Source organism: Aegilops tauschii, chromosome 2 (assembly GCF_002575655.3).
Source record: "Aegilops tauschii subsp. strangulata cultivar AL8/78 chromosome 2, Aet v6.0, whole genome shotgun sequence".
NCBI classification, from domain to species: Eukaryota; Viridiplantae; Streptophyta; class Magnoliopsida; order Poales; family Poaceae; genus Aegilops; species Aegilops tauschii.
In genome coordinates this window covers 95,283,655-95,300,881 of record NC_053036.3, presented here as the reverse complement: position 1 = coordinate 95,300,881, position 17,227 = coordinate 95,283,655, and the positions used below count along the sequence as shown (strand labels likewise).

The 17,227-nt window shown below is 45.4% G+C and overlaps 1 protein-coding gene across 1 annotated transcript; it reads left to right on the top strand.

Moving 5' to 3' along the window:
* Window positions 1-561: 561 nt before the first annotated feature.
* LOC109749177 (BTB/POZ and MATH domain-containing protein 3-like) lies at window positions 562-1,023 on the top strand. Its single transcript, XM_020308158.1, has one exon. The coding sequence runs from the start codon at window positions 562-564 to the stop codon at window positions 1,021-1,023; it is 462 nt and encodes a 153-aa protein (XP_020163747.1).
* Window positions 1,024-17,227: the final 16,204 nt, after the last annotated feature.

Here is a 17,227-nt window from a genome sequence, read left to right as displayed (position 1 = left end):
TGTTATCATATTGTTCTATTTGGTCCCACGCTATCGTGTCGTTCTATTAGGGTTGAGTGCAGATTATAGAACTTCCTCAAAAAATAAAAAAAGTACTCCTTCCGTTTACTTTTGTAAGACGTTTTAAATATTTAAGATATCATTCTCAAAAAACATTAACACAAAATATTTAAGACATCACCTAGTATTAAGCGACTTACAAAAGTGGACAGAGGGAGTAGAAGAAATCTCATACCATTCTCGTTCGGGTATGGGCCGTGCTTGAGCCCTTGAGTGGAAGAACTTACTGGCTCAGTCTTGGAATGGTCGCATGGCGCCCTCGACGGGGAGGTGGGCGACTGTTTTAAGTTTTTTTTTCTTTTTTTTGCGAGAGATGTCTGTTCTAAGTTTATGAGGACCGTATCTTAACAAATCAGCTAAATAAAAGGCAAAACAAACCAATCCGCAAATCAGGGTTGACGCTGCTACTCTATATAGAATCAGTTGGATGAGAGAGAAAAGAAACTCTAGCAAACATCCATTAGTCACCGTATATATCCGTCAGGCACAAAGTAGATCGCCATGCCGTCGCCGGCATGGGCAACAGCCGCTGCCGGAGCCGAAGCGCCCAGCGAGTTCCACCTGTTCGAGGTCGTCGGCTACTCCCGCGCCAAAGATTTACCAACTGGCATGGCAATAGAGTCTTCCCCATTCATGCTGGGCGGTTATCGTTGGGTTATCGAGATCTTCCCCAATGGTAGAGTCCCGGAGGACGCCGATTTCATGGCTCTCTCTTTCACTCTCATCCAGGATGTCACGCGCCCTCTGAAAGTGCACGCCCTGTTCACTTTCGTCGACCAGGTTGCATATCATGATCCTAGAGTTGTTCGTACAAATCCGATAACTCATGTGCCTAGCAGAGTCTGCATGGGCTGCCCCAGGTACATTGCGAGGGAGGCCTTCGAAAGGTCTGAGCATCTCAAGGACGATTGCTTCACCGTCCGGTGGGAACTCATCATCGTCGAGGATGGGCTTCAGCAATAGAGCTAACGCCAGAGATTGCGCAAGATGCAACCGATCGGTCGTCTATGCGCGCGTTGATGTCCGGGTTTAGGTTGAGTAATAATTTTATGTACATCAGGATACAGAGTTTGTGGAATTCATGCATCAGGATTTGTACAAACCGCAACAATGAAAGTATTGTCGACTTGCAGCAGCAGTATTTCCTATCTCTGATCTAACTCAGCAATTTGCTTGCTGTTACTGTATCATGTCTGTGTTTTCATATCTATGATACAAATCCTGTCCACTTTTACAGAGAAACTCGTTAGAATATCAGTTAGTCGAAGCCTTGCTTTTGATTCCTAAAAGCATCGAACCGAACCCATATAATGCTTTAGAACTGTAAAAAAAAAATGTTTTTCTCTTCTAAACTGCACCTAACCAATCCCTTACAAGAGCATCTCTAGCAGACCCCCTATTCTGCGAAACTGTAAACTGTGTTTATAGTTCGCGCGAGGACGTCTATACAGGCTTAAAATTGCCGTGGCAGATCAGAAATCGTATCCAAAACCATAAAATTTAAAAAACATGTTTTGCGCGAGAAATTTAAGCAACAGATCACCGGAGCATAGATCGTTCTTCTTCACATAGAGGCAGGTCGTTCGTACACAACATAGATATATTATATAAAAGCTCGCCGGAGCTACGCCGGACCTACACTACCACAGCACTAGACAAAATGGAGCTCATCGGAGCTTGTGCGGTAGCTGACCAGCGGCGGCGCTCAATTGGAGTCGGAGGAGTCGAGGTCGATGAAGAAATTCACCTGCTCCGCCTTCATGAACCGCAGGTCAGCCTCCTTGGACGCGTGCGTCTGCGACGCCTGTCTGGAGGAACATGTGCTCGTACTCGAGCTCGCGGCGGCGGCGCTCTTCAGCCTCCTCCTGCTCCCTCGCCGACCGTTCCAGGATGACGCGCCCGAGGAGCTCCTCCTTCCCCGAGGGGGGGGGGGGGGTAGTCCTCGGGGCCGATCACGCCTTGACGCGGCGGCGGTGGCGCGTCCTCCTCGAACTTGACGGCGAGCGGCTCGAGCTCCTCCGGCTCTCTCTTCACCAGAGTGAGCCGCGAGCTCGAGGCGCCCACGGACGAGCACCCCGCGGCAGAGGAGCCAGAGGAGGCGTGGTGGCGGCGGGCTTGCTCGTGCTCCAACTCCTCCAGCTGGTGGCGGTCGAACGCCGACGGGCTTGCTACAGCGGTTGAGCCACCTCCGCGTGCCCCGCTTGCGCGCAGCGTCAGATCTGGCGCGACGGTGGCGCTCCGCCTCATCCCCGGAGCTACCATAACCATCCATGGCTTTTTGCGGCTCGCTGGCGGCGAGAAATCGGGCGGAGGAGGAGGGGAATCGCGGCGGAGGCGGATAGGGTTTGACCCGTATCCATGCAGTGAAACCGCATATATACCGGTGCGGTGAGAGTTTTTGCGGGCCGCGGCAAATTATTTACGGGCCGGGCCATGGATGCGGTTTCTATTTTGGTTAGAAAAATGGGCCGAACCCGTATACTCGTCGGAATTATACGGGTTCGGCCCTTTTACGGGGTCTGCTAAAGATGCTCTAAGACCAGGTAGGAATCAAGTTTTCTCCTTTTTTTCATGTTTCCCCAGGTGCCTGACGATTTACAAGGTTTTGACGCGTGTAATTCTGAGGAGCAGAGAGTGTACGATGCTTGGGTGGACATTGCAATTTATGTGGCAATACGGTTGAGTATATAACAAAAAACTACCGCATTACAGGCTATGTCTACAGAAAACTACCATTTTGTTATTTTTCAGAAAACTACCACAAATTTGGTCGGCTGTTCCAAAAAACCCAAGTGATTGAACCATTAAGTTTTAAGTGAAATTATGACAGCTCGGGTCCACTCGTCAGGTTGACTGTTATCCTTGACCATTAGGTTGACCATTAATAGGTTATGACAGGTGGGCCCCACATATTTTTGAAGTGCATTCAGGTCCCTATAGAAAAAATAAAAGCAATCAGGTCCCTGTTGAAGGAAATATGCCCTAGAGGCAATAATAAAGTTGTTATTTTATATTTCCTTATATCATGATAAATGTTTATTATTCATGCTAGAATTGTATTAACCGGAAACTTGATACATGTGTGGATACATAGACAAAACTCCGTGTCCCTAGTAAGCCTCTACTAGACTAGCTCGTTAATCAAAGATGTTAAGTTTCCTAACCATAGACATGTGTTGTCATTTGATGAACGGGATCACATCATTAGGAGAATGATGTGATGGACAAGACCCATCCGTTAGCTTAGCATAATGATCGTTCAGTTTTATTGCTATAGCTTTCTTCATGTCATATACATATTCCTTTGACTATGAGATTATGCAACTCCCGGATACCGGAGGAATGCCTTATGTGCTATCAAACGCCACAACGTAACTGGGTGATTATAAAGATGCTCTACAGGTATCTCCGAAGGTGTTTGTTGGGTTGGCATAGATCGAGATTAGGATTTTGTCACTCCGAGTATCGAAGAGGTATCTCTGGGCCCTCTCGGTAATGCACATCATAATAAGCCTTGCAAGCAATATGACTAATGAGTTAGTTGCGGGATGATGCATTACGGAACGATTAAAGAGACTTGCCGATAACGAAATTGAACTAGGTATGAAGATACCGACGATCGAATCTCGGGCAAGTAACATACCGATGACAAAGGAAATACTGTATGTTCCCATTACGGTACGACCGATAAAGATCTTCATAGAATATGTGGGAACCAATATCAGCATCCAGGTTCCGTTGTTGGTTATTGACCGGAGAAGTGTCTCGGTCATGTCTACATAGTTCTCGAACCCGTAGGGTCCGCACGCTTAACGTTCGATAGCGATTTTGTATTATATGAGTTATGTGATTTGTTGACCGAATTTTGTTTGGAGTCTCGGATGAGATCACGGACATGACGACGAGTCTCTAAATGGTCAAGAGGTAAATACTCATATATAGTGCAATAGTCTTCGGACACCAGAAGTGTTCCGGGCACCCCCCCCCCAACCGGCAAAGATATGGGCCTTATTGGGCCAAGGGCGGGACGGACCAGCCCCTAGTGGGCTGGTGCGCCCCCATATAGGCCGAATAGGAGAAGGAAGGAGGGGAAGGGAGAAAGGAAAGGGGAGGATTCGGCCTCCCGCTTTCCTTCTCTCCCCCCCTCTCTTTCCTTCCCTCTCTGACACTTATGGAAGGGGAGGAGGCCGACTTGTGGGAAGCGCCCAAGTAGGATTACTCCTACTTGGGGGGGGGGGGCTTGCTGCCCCTCTCCCTCTCCCACCTATATATATGTGGGGGGCACCGCTAGAACACACAACATAGATTCCTAGCCATGTGCGGCACCCCCCACGGTTTACGCCTCCGGTCATATTCACGTAGTGCTTAGGCGAAGCCCTGCGTAGATCACTTCACCATCACCGTCATCACGCCGTCATGCTGACGGAACTCTCCCTCGACACTTTGCTGGATCAAGAGTTCGAGGGACGTCATCGAGCTGAACGTGTGCAGAACTCGAAGGTGTCGTACGTTCGGTGCTTGATCGGTCGGAACGAGAAGAAGTTTGACTACATCAACCGCGTTGTCAAAGGCTTCCGCTTTCGGTCTACGAGGGTACGTGGACACACTTTCCCCCTCTCGTTGCTAAGCATCTCCTAGATAGATCTTGCGCGAGCGTAGAATTTTTTTGAAATTGCATATGTTTCCCAACACCTGTAATTTTATTAAAAAAGCAATCGGGTCCCTACAAAAAAGTATAAAGAGCAATCGGGTCCCCGCTGGCGAGCTCATCGCCGGAGCCGACGAAGGTACCCTGTGCACGTCGTCCGGCCTTGCTCTCTGGAGGCGGAGCTCGAGGGTGTTCCGGCTGCTGCACACGGCGGAGCCGCTGCTCCTGCTGCTACATGCGGTGGCTCCCGCTCCTCCCGCTCTTCCATTGTTCATGGCTGACCACAGCAGGTGACAATGGCACGGCGGGGAATGGTGGAGTGAAGGGAGGCGGTGGTGGGTCAACCACACCCTGCGACGACGCGTCCGCTTTGCCAGCGCTGCCGCCGTTGCCGATGCAACGGCATCGTCAGAAGCAGGTGTTGCACGGGGGTAATGCTAATGGCAGCAACGGCGACGGGCCGTTTTCATCTAGCTCGGCGTCACAGAGTTTCATGCAGTGGCGGCAGCCGGTGCACCACCGGCCGCACGCGGCCTCATCGGCGTCAGTGGCGGAAGGTGGCGGCCACGCGGTGGCTCGCAGCGCGGTGGAGAAGTTCCCCTCGGGGGAGGTGGTGCCGGGCATGGCTGCTCCGGTCTTGGTTCTGCTCGGCCGTGGCGGCGCCGACTGGCTCGGGAGAGAAAGAAGAAGGTAAGGAGAGAAAGAGGAGAAGAGAGGAGAGGAGAGGAAGAAGAGATGGCTTACATGTGGGCCTCACTTGTAAGATAACAGTCAAACAGACAGTCAACAAATGGTTTGCTTTGGAGCGGGGTTGACCTGCCATACTTTGAATTAATTCTAAACCACATGATAATTTGGGTTTTTTGTAACAGCAAACCAAATTTGTGGTAGCTTTTTGAAAGGTTAAAAAAATGGGTAGTTTTTTATAGACATAGCCTGTAATGTTAAATTTTTTTTTTGCTATATACTCAATACGGTTTGTTCCTATCTTCTCGTTTCTTCTCCGCGTGTCCGGTTTTCTCTGCAAGGCTTCCCTCCCACAGCCCACCGCTTCGCCGCCGTATGCAGCTATAAATGGGTTCGCTTCCTTCCCCCGGCCTCTCGCACCAGCGTCTCCTGCTCTCAATTCCAGCAGCGCCCACACCCAACTTCATGTCGGCCACTGCCTTGCTGTGGACCACCACGGGCGACCCATCTCCTTCCCGGCACCTTCTCTATCTCCTCTCCCCACAACCAAATCGGGGTGGACTCAAGAAAAAAAAAACCAAATCGGGGCACACGCAGGAGCCATGGGATTTGCGTGTTGAGGCCACGATGCGGCGCGGTTCCATGCAACAACTTAGGCACGGCTAATATACTCACGACGTTAGCCTCCATGGGGCAAATTTGGTGTTTTGACCCTTTTAACAAAGTTCAGCCGGATCTGATCCTTATCCCAAAATATTTTGGGATCTGATACTTTTCCTATCGTCGTAGTTCTGGCGGTAGGGTAACATTGCCTACCGCCATGGTCTTCGGCGATAGAAAATTTAACTGCGTTATAATATCGTTCTAACATGAAAATATTCTATCGTCAAAATCCTTCACGGTAGACCTATGTCCTATCACCAGGGTCTTTGGCGGTAAAGTCTGCCACTATCTTCCATTTAAAATGTGGTCGTAGTGCATGCCGGCTGGGCACTGGCGTTTTGCCATTATGTGGTTGCCTGCTGCCTGCCTAGCTTTGTGAAACTAGCTAGCGGCTAGCCTGCTGCCTGTCTAGCTAGCTCGCTAGCTGTGCAGTACATCCATTGTTTAATTTTGTGGTAGTATGAGCTACTTCCTTTGTCTTAAAATATAAAAACGTTTTTAACACTATATTAATGTTAAAAAAGTTCTTATATTATGGGACGAAGGGAGTAGGATTTGGTACTACTAATGATGTATGTGGGAGAAAAGATGGATACCGGATGTTGGCATGCACTCACACAAACCGGTGCCATGCGGTCACATGCATTTTGTACTGCGAATATCCTACCGTCGTAGCCATTGGCAGTAGGGTTATACAACCTACCGCCAAAGACTATAGCGGTAGGCTATTTTTCACGTTAAATGGCTATAACGACAGAGTTAAGTCCTACCGCCACAGATCTTGGCGGTATGTTGTGTAACCCTACCGCCAACGACTACGGCGGTAGGAAAAAGGGTCAGATCTCGAAATATTTTTGGATAAGGGTCAGAGCCGGCTAAATTTTGTCCAAAGGATCAAAACACCAAATTTAGCCCCCCCCCCATGGTCACCGTTGCAACCCCAACGCAGCCCCGTACACGCCCATGACCGCCCCTGTCGGCGGCGACTTCTCGCACTTTGGCCAGGGTTGCGGAGGTTACGGTGGAGGCATGGGCTAAGGCGGTGGACCTGGTGGATTCCGTGGCGGTGGGAGTAGAGGCGGCAACGGGAGGGGCGGGTTGGATTTGCTCTTTGTTTCATGTCTTTGTGGCGGGCCATGCTCAGATGCTCTGCGTGGTGCTCGGCGTCCTGGCCTCTGTGTCGCCGTCTCGCGGGTCTTTTGGTCTATCTCCTCACTGTCTCCCGGTCCCAGATGGCCGTCATGCTTCGTTCGTGTCGGCTGGTCGTCGCTCTGTGATTGGTTCTTCATCTGCCGATTCCGCTTCTTTAGGCACAAGCGTTTTGGTTTTCCTTGATTTAAATTCTGGTTGATGTGTTTTTATTCTTTTTGTAGTCGTCTTTTTTTAATTGTTTGTTCTTGCTATTTGCTGGTCCTGTGGTTTCTTCGCCAGATTTGGATCCTGATGAAGTTTGTTGGCGGCGCCAGGAAATCCGTCGTGGGAAGGATTGTATGTGGTCTTAGAGGACGAGAATGTGTACATGGTTCTGAAACCTCATGTAAATATATTTTGCTTCAATATATAGATATTATCTACATGTTTAGTTCGTCATTAGCCTAGTTGTCAAGAACGTCGCTCAGTTCAAGTATATACCGCCTCTTACTATCCTGTGTGTTGCTGCTCTTACTATCTGGACTGGACTAACAATGTTAGTGATGCCTTTTAACTTTTGAGTGCTAAGAAACATTGCAGGAATTAAAATATCTCTTTGTGGCTTCTTGAAACTTGACTAATTTTCAGTCTTGGTATATTTAGCTTTTTCATGTTGTACAGCCATCAAGAATGTCGCTTGATTCGAGTTCGTCTCTATATCCACAAAATTCCGTAGGTGCTGCTCATCTTCCTCTAGCGACTCTGTCTACAAATATAGCAATGAATAACACAAGCCCTTATATGTTGCTGCTCTTAGAGCAACTCCAGCAGCTCCCCTAAAATTTCTCCCCTATACCTCAAAACAAGGAACTCCCATATAAAGGTACTCCCCTAAAAGTTGCTCAACTCCAGCAGTTCCCCTAAACATCTCCTTTATTCTATATTTTAAGAATATTTCATAACTACCAACGGCTAGTTTTCAGCTCTATAAATACATCAGCCTCATATCTCTCACAATCCTGATCCTACCTCCTCTTCTACTTCTCTTTCGCCATCTCTCCACAACGAAATGAGTCGCCATCGAAGCTTGGCCCGGCAATTTTGCGAAGATTCCTCCTCCGAAGATGAGGAACTCGTGATGGTAGCAGAGGAAGAACAAGCCCGGGTGGATGCTCCACGACATGGAGGTTCACAACCGGGACGTCAATCTCTTCAGCACGATTTTGCGGAACGCTTTCAAAGCCTCCACAAGAACTATTTTGCACAATATTGTACCTTCAAGGCAAGGATGTTTCGCAATAGGTATGAAACTGGTGCATCTGTTTCATTTTCACCATAGTAGTCGCTCATCATGTGTCATTTAAGTTTTTCTTCACACGTATAGAATGCACCATCCTCTTTTTCTGGGCATAGCTAGTGCTATAGAGGTACATGATAGCTATTTTTCCCTGAGAAGAAATAGTGCTGGTGTTCCTGGTTTACATCCTTATCAAAAGTTGACCTCAGTATTTCGAATCCTAGCTTATTGACGCCTTTTACCTCTTACCATCTACGCTCGACTTAACGATGAGGGAGGGTTTGGGCGAGCTGCTGAACTTCCTCTTACTATTACGCTCGACTAACAACGCTATTGATGCCTTTTTGCTCTTGAGGGCTAACATACATTGCAGGGAACAAAAGTATCGCTTTGTTGCCTTAATGTTCACTAATTTTCAGTCTTGGTACAAGCAATTTTTTTTGGGTAAAATGTTGTTAAAATGTCTGATGCTACCTTCGTAAAATCTTAAAATGATATACGGGCTCAGTCTCTCGGGGGTGCTCATAGAGATAGGGTGTGGGTCTGTGCGTTTATAGGGGTTAGTGTATGCGCGTTTATATAAGCGCTCGCGTCTAAACTGTGTTAAAAAAAGGGCCAGTTCATGTGGAAATCGTGTCAATTTGTGCTCCTATGTGTTGTGGGGTCTAATAATGTGCATTAATTAAATACTAGGAAAATTATTATTATCGATTTTAAAATAATTTGTTAGTGTACACAAGAACAGAGACAACCAACTGCTTCAGTTTTCGTTAGCCATATGATTTATTTTATATGTCATATTACCACCAAACTTGCACGTATATATAGTGATGTAGATGATATATCACTATCTTTTTTATTAGAAGGTAGAATGCCTCTACGACACATATTACAGATTGTCACTGCATCTGTCTACAGAGAGCAGGGATTATCAAGCAAAGCAAAGCAAAGAATAAGCTCACGCACAGAACGAGGACATGAGGAGTGAGAAGATGCAGGCGGTTGAATCTTGCTGTTACATGGACACAGAGAATTATTATACTCCCTCTGTTACTAAATATAAGTCTTTTTAGATTTTCCACTATGAACTGTATACAGAGCAAAACGAGTGAATCTACACTCTAAAATACATCTATATACATCCGTATGTAGTTTATATTAGAATCTCTAAAAAGACATATATTTAAAAACGGATGGAGTAGGAACTACCAAGTCATGCAGGATACTCATTATCCTAAGAGCTTATAATTATATAGACCCACTAGTAGAAAACAGGGCTTTGGTTCGGCCAGAAAAAAGCATTAATCCCGGTTGCATTACAAACCAGGACTAATATGAGCATTAGTCCCGGTTCGAGCGGCTAGGGCACCGTACAGGCATTAGTCTCGGTTCAAATGGGACCTTTAGTCCCGGTTGGTGCCACCAACCGAGACTAAAGGGTGCGATGCCCATTAGTACCAGTTCGTGGCACCAACCGGTACTAAAGGTTAGACCTTTAGTCCCGATTCGAGCCACCAACCGGTACTAATGGAGTTTGAGGCACTAGTACCGGTTCATGGCACGAACCGGTACTAAAGGTCCCATTTTCAAACTCTACCCTCCCTGTGGATCGCCTTTTCAGTTTTGTAAAAAGCAAAAGAAAATGATAAAAACTTAAAAAATTATAATCCTTCCAGATATAGTTATGTTACTACATGTACTAGTTAGGAAAATTTAAAAAGTTAAATTTCGACATGTTTTGCAAAAAGTGTAGGGAAAATGTAAAACGGCTATAACTTTTGCATACGATGTCAGAAAAAAACGTATAATATATCAAAATGTTCAGCACGAAAATCCGCATCCGATTTTGATTGCCTATGGCCTGTTTGCAAATTTTTAGAATCCTCAAATTCTAAAAGGGAAAAAAGTTATGCTCAAATTTCTGTTTTTTTTTTGAATTTTTGTTAAATCTGGTCAAACTATGGTCAAACTACTTATTCAAGAAGTATTAGTGTTACTAAATAATTATTCAAGAATATTAGTGTTACTAAATAATTATTTCAGTTTTTTTGAATTTTGGTCAAATCTGGTCAAACTGTGGTCAAACAATGGTCAAACTAATTATTCAAGAAATATTAGTGTTAGTAAATAATTATTTCAGTTTTTTTGAATTTTGGTCAAATCTGGTCAAACTGTGGTCAAACTACTTATTTAAGAAATATTAGTGTTACTAAATAATTATTGTTTTTTAGAACAATAGTTTCAAACTCAAACAGTGAAATGTGTGACTTCATGCTCAAGCTAAATTCCTGAGGGTTAATAGGATTGACATCTTAGTATTATCAGGAAAACAACAAGTGCAGACTTGGAAACGAGGAAGAATAGAACCCGGAAGTTAAGCGTGCTCAGGCTGGAGTAGTGAGAGGATGGGTGACCGTACGGGAAGTTAGATGATTTGGAATGATGAGGGGTGATTAGAGATTAGAGGTTAAATTGAGCAGTGATGAGGGGTGATTAGAGATCAGAGGTTAAAATAATTCAAAAAAAATCATAAAATTTCCTTTAGTACCGGTTGGTATTACCAATCGGGACTAAAGGTGGACCTACAGGCAGCGGCCACGTGAAGGGCCTTTATTCCCGGTTTGTGTAAGAACCGGGACTAAAGGGGGAGGCTTTAGTAACGACCCTTGAGTCCCAGTTCCAGAACCGGGACTAAAGGCCCTTTTTCTACTAGTGACCATATCCCTGCAGCATATCTATAATCTATAATATCAAAATAGTTGATCCCCAATAACTTATTTTTCTCAGCATGCAAGCATGCCACCTCACCATACAATCATGCATATGCATGGGAAAAGGCCCACCTAAACATGCAACCTTGAATGAAAAATAGTCTACCACAACCATGCATGCAAAAGTGTTTTCCACTTTATTATACAACTTATATTCAATAAATAATTTAAAATTATACAATAATCGAATGCAATAAATCATATATGTACTTTTAGTTTTTGTTCTCATTTTGTTAACTCAAATATTCATATTCCATACAACAAAATTTTATTAAAATATTGCAAACTATTCATGCAGCAAATATTTTACAACTATACAACAATCAAATGCTCTAAATCATATGCATTTTATATTTCGGTTCTCATGTTATTAACTTAAATATTCATATACCATACAACAAAATCTCATTAGAATATAGTGCAACCAATTCTCGCAGCAACACGTGGGGTATCATCTTGTTTGTGAAGATATTTAGGCCCTGTATTAAGCCGGGGATGTAAAAATCACAAAGTAACCAAATGAAACCCTCTTTAAAAGGTCATGAGAGCATATTCCAAAAATTATGAGGTGTGAAGAGATATAGATAAAAAATTAGTTTCTTGCACATGGCTCGGCTCTCGCAAAGGAGTGGTTTCGGCATGACACAACGACACACACTTACCATGCAGACGGAACGCACAAGAAGAACAAAGGTACTAAAGAAGATTTGTATCCAGTTCTGGCATCATTCCAGCCTGTCGCTAGCCAACATGCACCTCCAACAACGACACCGACAGTGTGTATGCTAGCAGCAGTGGTGCATCCTCGGATATCCAAAGAAATAGTTTATTATCGCCATGTGCCATTTCGTCACTTATATGAACCCGACATAAGCTCGAGTATGTAGATACCTAGTCTTGCATCTACGACTAACTCAAGTACTGCATGATGGTTCTATTTTTCTGATCATGGTTATAACTTAAGTGTAACGATGAAATGATGATGTTGGCAACTTCGCGGGTCAACACTTGTGTTGAATTCACCCATGTTATTGATCATTGATCGGAAGGAGTTTTTAGGTAATGTCTATATTTCACCGAACCTTCAGGGTCACACTTAAGGATTATCAATCTGTTGAGTACTAGATGGTGAGGATCTTGGGAGAAAGTCGCCGGAAGAGTTTTGGAGACAGCGGAACTAGATTCAAGAGAAAACCGAAAGTGTTTCGGAGTTCCGAAAGTTCACAGAAAACCGGATAAAATCGGATGAGCGGAAAGGTCCGGGAAGAGAAACATTTATGTAGGATGGCTCTCCCGAAGCCCCTTAGATTTATATGGCGCCACATGGGGCAGCCACTTGGCTTAGGCCAAGTGGGGCAACCCCCCTCTTGGGCTTGGGGTGGTGTGGGGCCAAGCCCCTTGACTGCTAGGGTTTCTTGGGTGTCGCCCCTTGGGGCTGCCAATCCTAGATGGGGCACACCGCATAGGGAGAAGCCCCTCCTCCAAGCTAGCCTCCTCTCCGGCATATTACAAATAGAAGGGATCGTATCCCCAAAGTGCACACAAATTTTTGGTGCCTTGAGCTATGCCCCCCTCTCTTTAGTCTCTCCAACGGAAAGGTTTCTCCATGTAGTAAGGCTGCTCTATCCCCTTCTAGTTCTCCGGTGGCGTCTAGTTCTAGACGGCGAAGTGCTCCTCCTCACTGATCTCGTATGTCTAAAACCCGTAGACAGATGGTGTTTTCGATCTTTGTTCGAAGGATTATCCAAGTGACAAAATACTCAGTGGTTTGGAGGTTGTAAATCCTAACCACGGGAATCTGCATCAATGGATCTTCATGAACTCTTCTTCTAATGTGAGTTGGTAACGATTATATCTAATCTGTGTAATGTTCCTGGGAACTTGATTCTTTAGGCGGATATGTTTGGTTTTCTACTGCGTTTTCCAACACCATGAATGCTATGTGTCGCTCTGTGCTCACTAGCGGAGCTAGGGTATTGGACCGACCCATTTATTGGAGTTACCGAACAAGAACAAAAGCTGATTTATTCAAACATCTCGAACCTTCCACCCGGATTTGGGAAGGTTCCGCATAGTTTTTTCTTTCTTTTAACTGTATTTCCTCTTAGGGTTTTTTTCCGGTTTCCTTTTGTTTTTATCATTTTCTGTTTATTTTTCTTTTCTGCTTTTTCTTCTCTTTTTTTATTTTATTTAGAAAAAAGTCCATTTTACTACCCTGAATAAAGTTGGTTGTTCACTTTACCCCCTGACCTTTTTTTTGTTCCTTTACCCCCCTAAACAATTCCATACCGGACAAAAAAACACCTGAGTGGTTTGCCCAGACCGGAAGCTAATGTGGGCACGGTCAAAGGTGGTATTTGACCTGGAGGTGGGCCCCCCTCGTTAGGTGGCCATGTGCTGGAGCTGGATGGGGCTGGGCGCGATGCGGGACGTCGGCGGCGGGACTCGCCGGATCCCGCCGGATCCGGGCGAGGGGCGGCGCAGGGGCACGGATCCGGACGCGGGGAGGTAGCAGGACACCGCAAGGACGACCGGCGTCGTGTGGCTGCGAGGCGGTCGGCCCTGGCGTTCGAGCGTCGGCGCGAAGGGCTCCATGGCGCTGTTAACGGCGACGGCGACTGCGGTCGGCGGGCAGGGGAGGCCGGCGGACAACGGGAATGGATGGATCCGGACATGGGGGTTCGGACCCGGGCAGTGGCGTCGCTCGGAGGTCGCCGGACAGAGCAAATCGACGGCGGCGGCGCCATGACCGACGGAAGAAGCTCCTGTGCGAGAGAGGAATTAGAGAGAGACAGGAGAGTCAGGGAGGAAGAGGAGGGAGAAGGGCAGGGCGGCGCAGGGCTGGCCTAGGCTCGGGCGGCGACGCTCCGGCGGCCGGCCGGCGTCGGGACGGAGCGGGGGCAGCGGCGAGGCCAATGAAGCGGCAGCTCTATCTCAGCCGTGCCTGACAAGTGGGCCCCACCTAGGTCAAAACCACCGTTGACTTGAGCCACGTCAGCAGTAGGGGGAGACAAACCAGCCAGGGGGGTATTTCGTCCGGTATGATTTTGTTTGGGGGCTAAAAGGAGCAGAAAAATAGATCAGGGGTTAAAGTGAACCACCAACTTTATTCACGTTAGTAAAATGGACTTTTTTCTTTTATTTATTTATTGTGAACTTTTTTGTTTAATTTAAGATTTTCCAACATTTGTCAAATTTATAAATTTTATAAAATTTTATGAACATTTTTCAAATTCAAGAGTAGTTTTCTGATGGGAAACGCATCGATTCTGCCGGCGGATCGCACACGAGCATCCACCGTCCCCTCCGTGCAACGCGTATCTTTGCATGCTTGCTTCTGCATTTTTTCTGCAACATCATCTGTGTTGCAAATTTTCCTTCTACAATAACACCCATGTTGCAAAAAGGTGAAGACAAAAAAAATCTGTAAATTTTTACCGCAACACCATATGTGTTCCCAATTTTATTCCACAACATCCATGTTGCGAAAAAATGAACACAAAAAATTCTCCTTTTTTGTGCAACATCGTCCGTGTTGCAAAACATTCTTCCGCAACAACCCATGTTGCAAAAAAAGTAAAGACGAAAAAAATGCAGATCCATTCAGGATTGTATTGCTTGGACTCTAGAATACATACATAAATGTCATGCCTCCAAGAAACCAATTCTAATTTTGAAACTGGATTTTGCAGCCTTTGATACAGTGGAGCATGAATTAATTCTACAGATGTTGTGAAATAAAGGCTTTGACAATAAATGGATTTTCTGGATAAAGGAGTTGTTGGCCTCTGGTACATCCTTTGTCCTGCTAAATAGTGTTCCTAGAAAACAGTTTGTGTAAGAAAAGGGTAAGACTGGGTGATCCCTTGTCACCTATGCTCTTTGTTATTGTTGTTGATCTTTTGCAGACTGTCACAAATGATATGCTCAGGAGAGGTGGACTAACACTGCCAATCAAGACCAATGATTCTGAATTCCCTATAGTACAGTATGCAGATGACACTCTATTAATCATACGTGATGTGGATTCCCAATTACTTGCCCTCAAGGAAATTCTCCATGCTTTCAAGCCTTAACTGGGCTCAAGGTCAATTTCCACAAGTCATGTGTCCTACCTATAAATGTTGACTCTATGGAAACTGCCAGATTAGCTGCTCTGTTTGGCTGCCAGGTAGGGTCTTTACCTTTCACATACCTTGGACTCCCAATAGGTACAACCAAACCATGAATTCAAGAGTTGATCCCACTTGTAGACAGAATGGAATGGAGTTTGACAGCCACATCATGTTTGTTGTCTCAGGGATCAAGGCTCCAGCTTGTTCTCTCTGCTCTGTCTTCCATGCCAATCTATTTCCTATGCAGCCTGAGTCTTCCTGTTGGAATTATAAAACGGTTAAAGAGGATTTTGAGACAATGTTTGTGGAGAGGTAATTCAGATACACCCAAACAGTCTTGGCAGTCTGGCCTCTAGTTTGCAGACCAAAAGAAAATGGTGGAATGGGCATTATAAATCTTGTTATACAAAATAAGGCTCCTCACAAAACATTTGTCAAAGTTTTATAATAAGGCTGATATCCAATGGGTCTCCTTAATCTGGTCCACCTATTATGATGGTGTGGTACCTCATGCAACTATTCTGTGTGGATCTTTCTGGTGAAGAGACATCATGAAACTCAATGATACACTACTAGGAAAATAGTTTTTAACAAAGGTATATTTGGTCATTAAAAGTCAGATTGCGGTCGTTAAAGGTCATTAATGACCACAATATGTTGTCGTGATAGGCTCTGTCGTTAAAAGTATAACGACCACATATTGTGGTCGTTATTTTGTAAGGATGGGATGATCTGTCATCGTCATCGTCAATGCCGATGCAATAACGATCACAATTGTAGTATCAACGACCACTTTCGTCATCGCTAATAATATATTATGGTGATTTAAGTACCCTAAACAACCAATTTTGAAGATTATTGGCCGCACTCATCAAGCAACCACTGGTACACGTCGGTGCTATACAAACGGTTTTTAACCCCTTTCCGCGATGGCATTTGGGACCGTCGCCAAGTGAGTGTGGGCTATAGGGTGTCCTTCCCACACGACCCAGCAACCGTCGGGGATATGGAGCAATGATCTAGAGGCCTTCCAAAATGTAATCATGTGCGATGCAGCATACACTAAATTCTTTCGCACGTGAGGTATCAGTGATTAACCGTTTCTAATGACGGAGTGAAACCATACGGTCTGTCGTAATGAACCATTTGGGAAACAGTATGTAAGGCACACGGGCCAACATATGAACTGTGTGCGATTTGTGCCCCATCGCACACGAGTTTTCCGCGTAACCCGTCTGCCATGCAAGACTCCATCGCACACGTTTCCCAACAATTACCGTCTGCGATAATGTTCTATCACAAACGGTTCAGGAGCCCCTTCACACACATACAAGTGCTGCAGACCGTTTGTGATTTGTTGGGTATCACCGACAGTTGCCGCAAGAGTGATGTGTGCTTTTTGTTTGGGACCCCACACGTTTCCTGAAACAATTATGACTGGGATTGTATTTTACATTGGGCACGGTTTACTCCGAGTTCTCGTGTGTGATAACGCGATCTCACAAACGGTTCCGGAGACCCTACGCACACGTAGTAGCGCTGCAAATCGTTTGCGATCTGCTGTGTATCACCAATGGTTCTGCTACGATTGACGTATGCTTTCCGATGTGGATCGCACACACTCATTTAGTTGAACCATGGGTGGAGCAATTGCCAGGTTAAAACAAAAATATCACATTTTGAATCGGCATGCAAAAAGCAGACTCGCCACAATATCCAATTGAACAAATAAACAAAAATATCACATTTTGAATCGGCACGCAAAAAGCAAATTCGCCACAATATTCAATTGAACAAATAAACAAAAATATCCCATTTTGAATTGGCACGCAAAAAGCAAATTCGCCACAATATT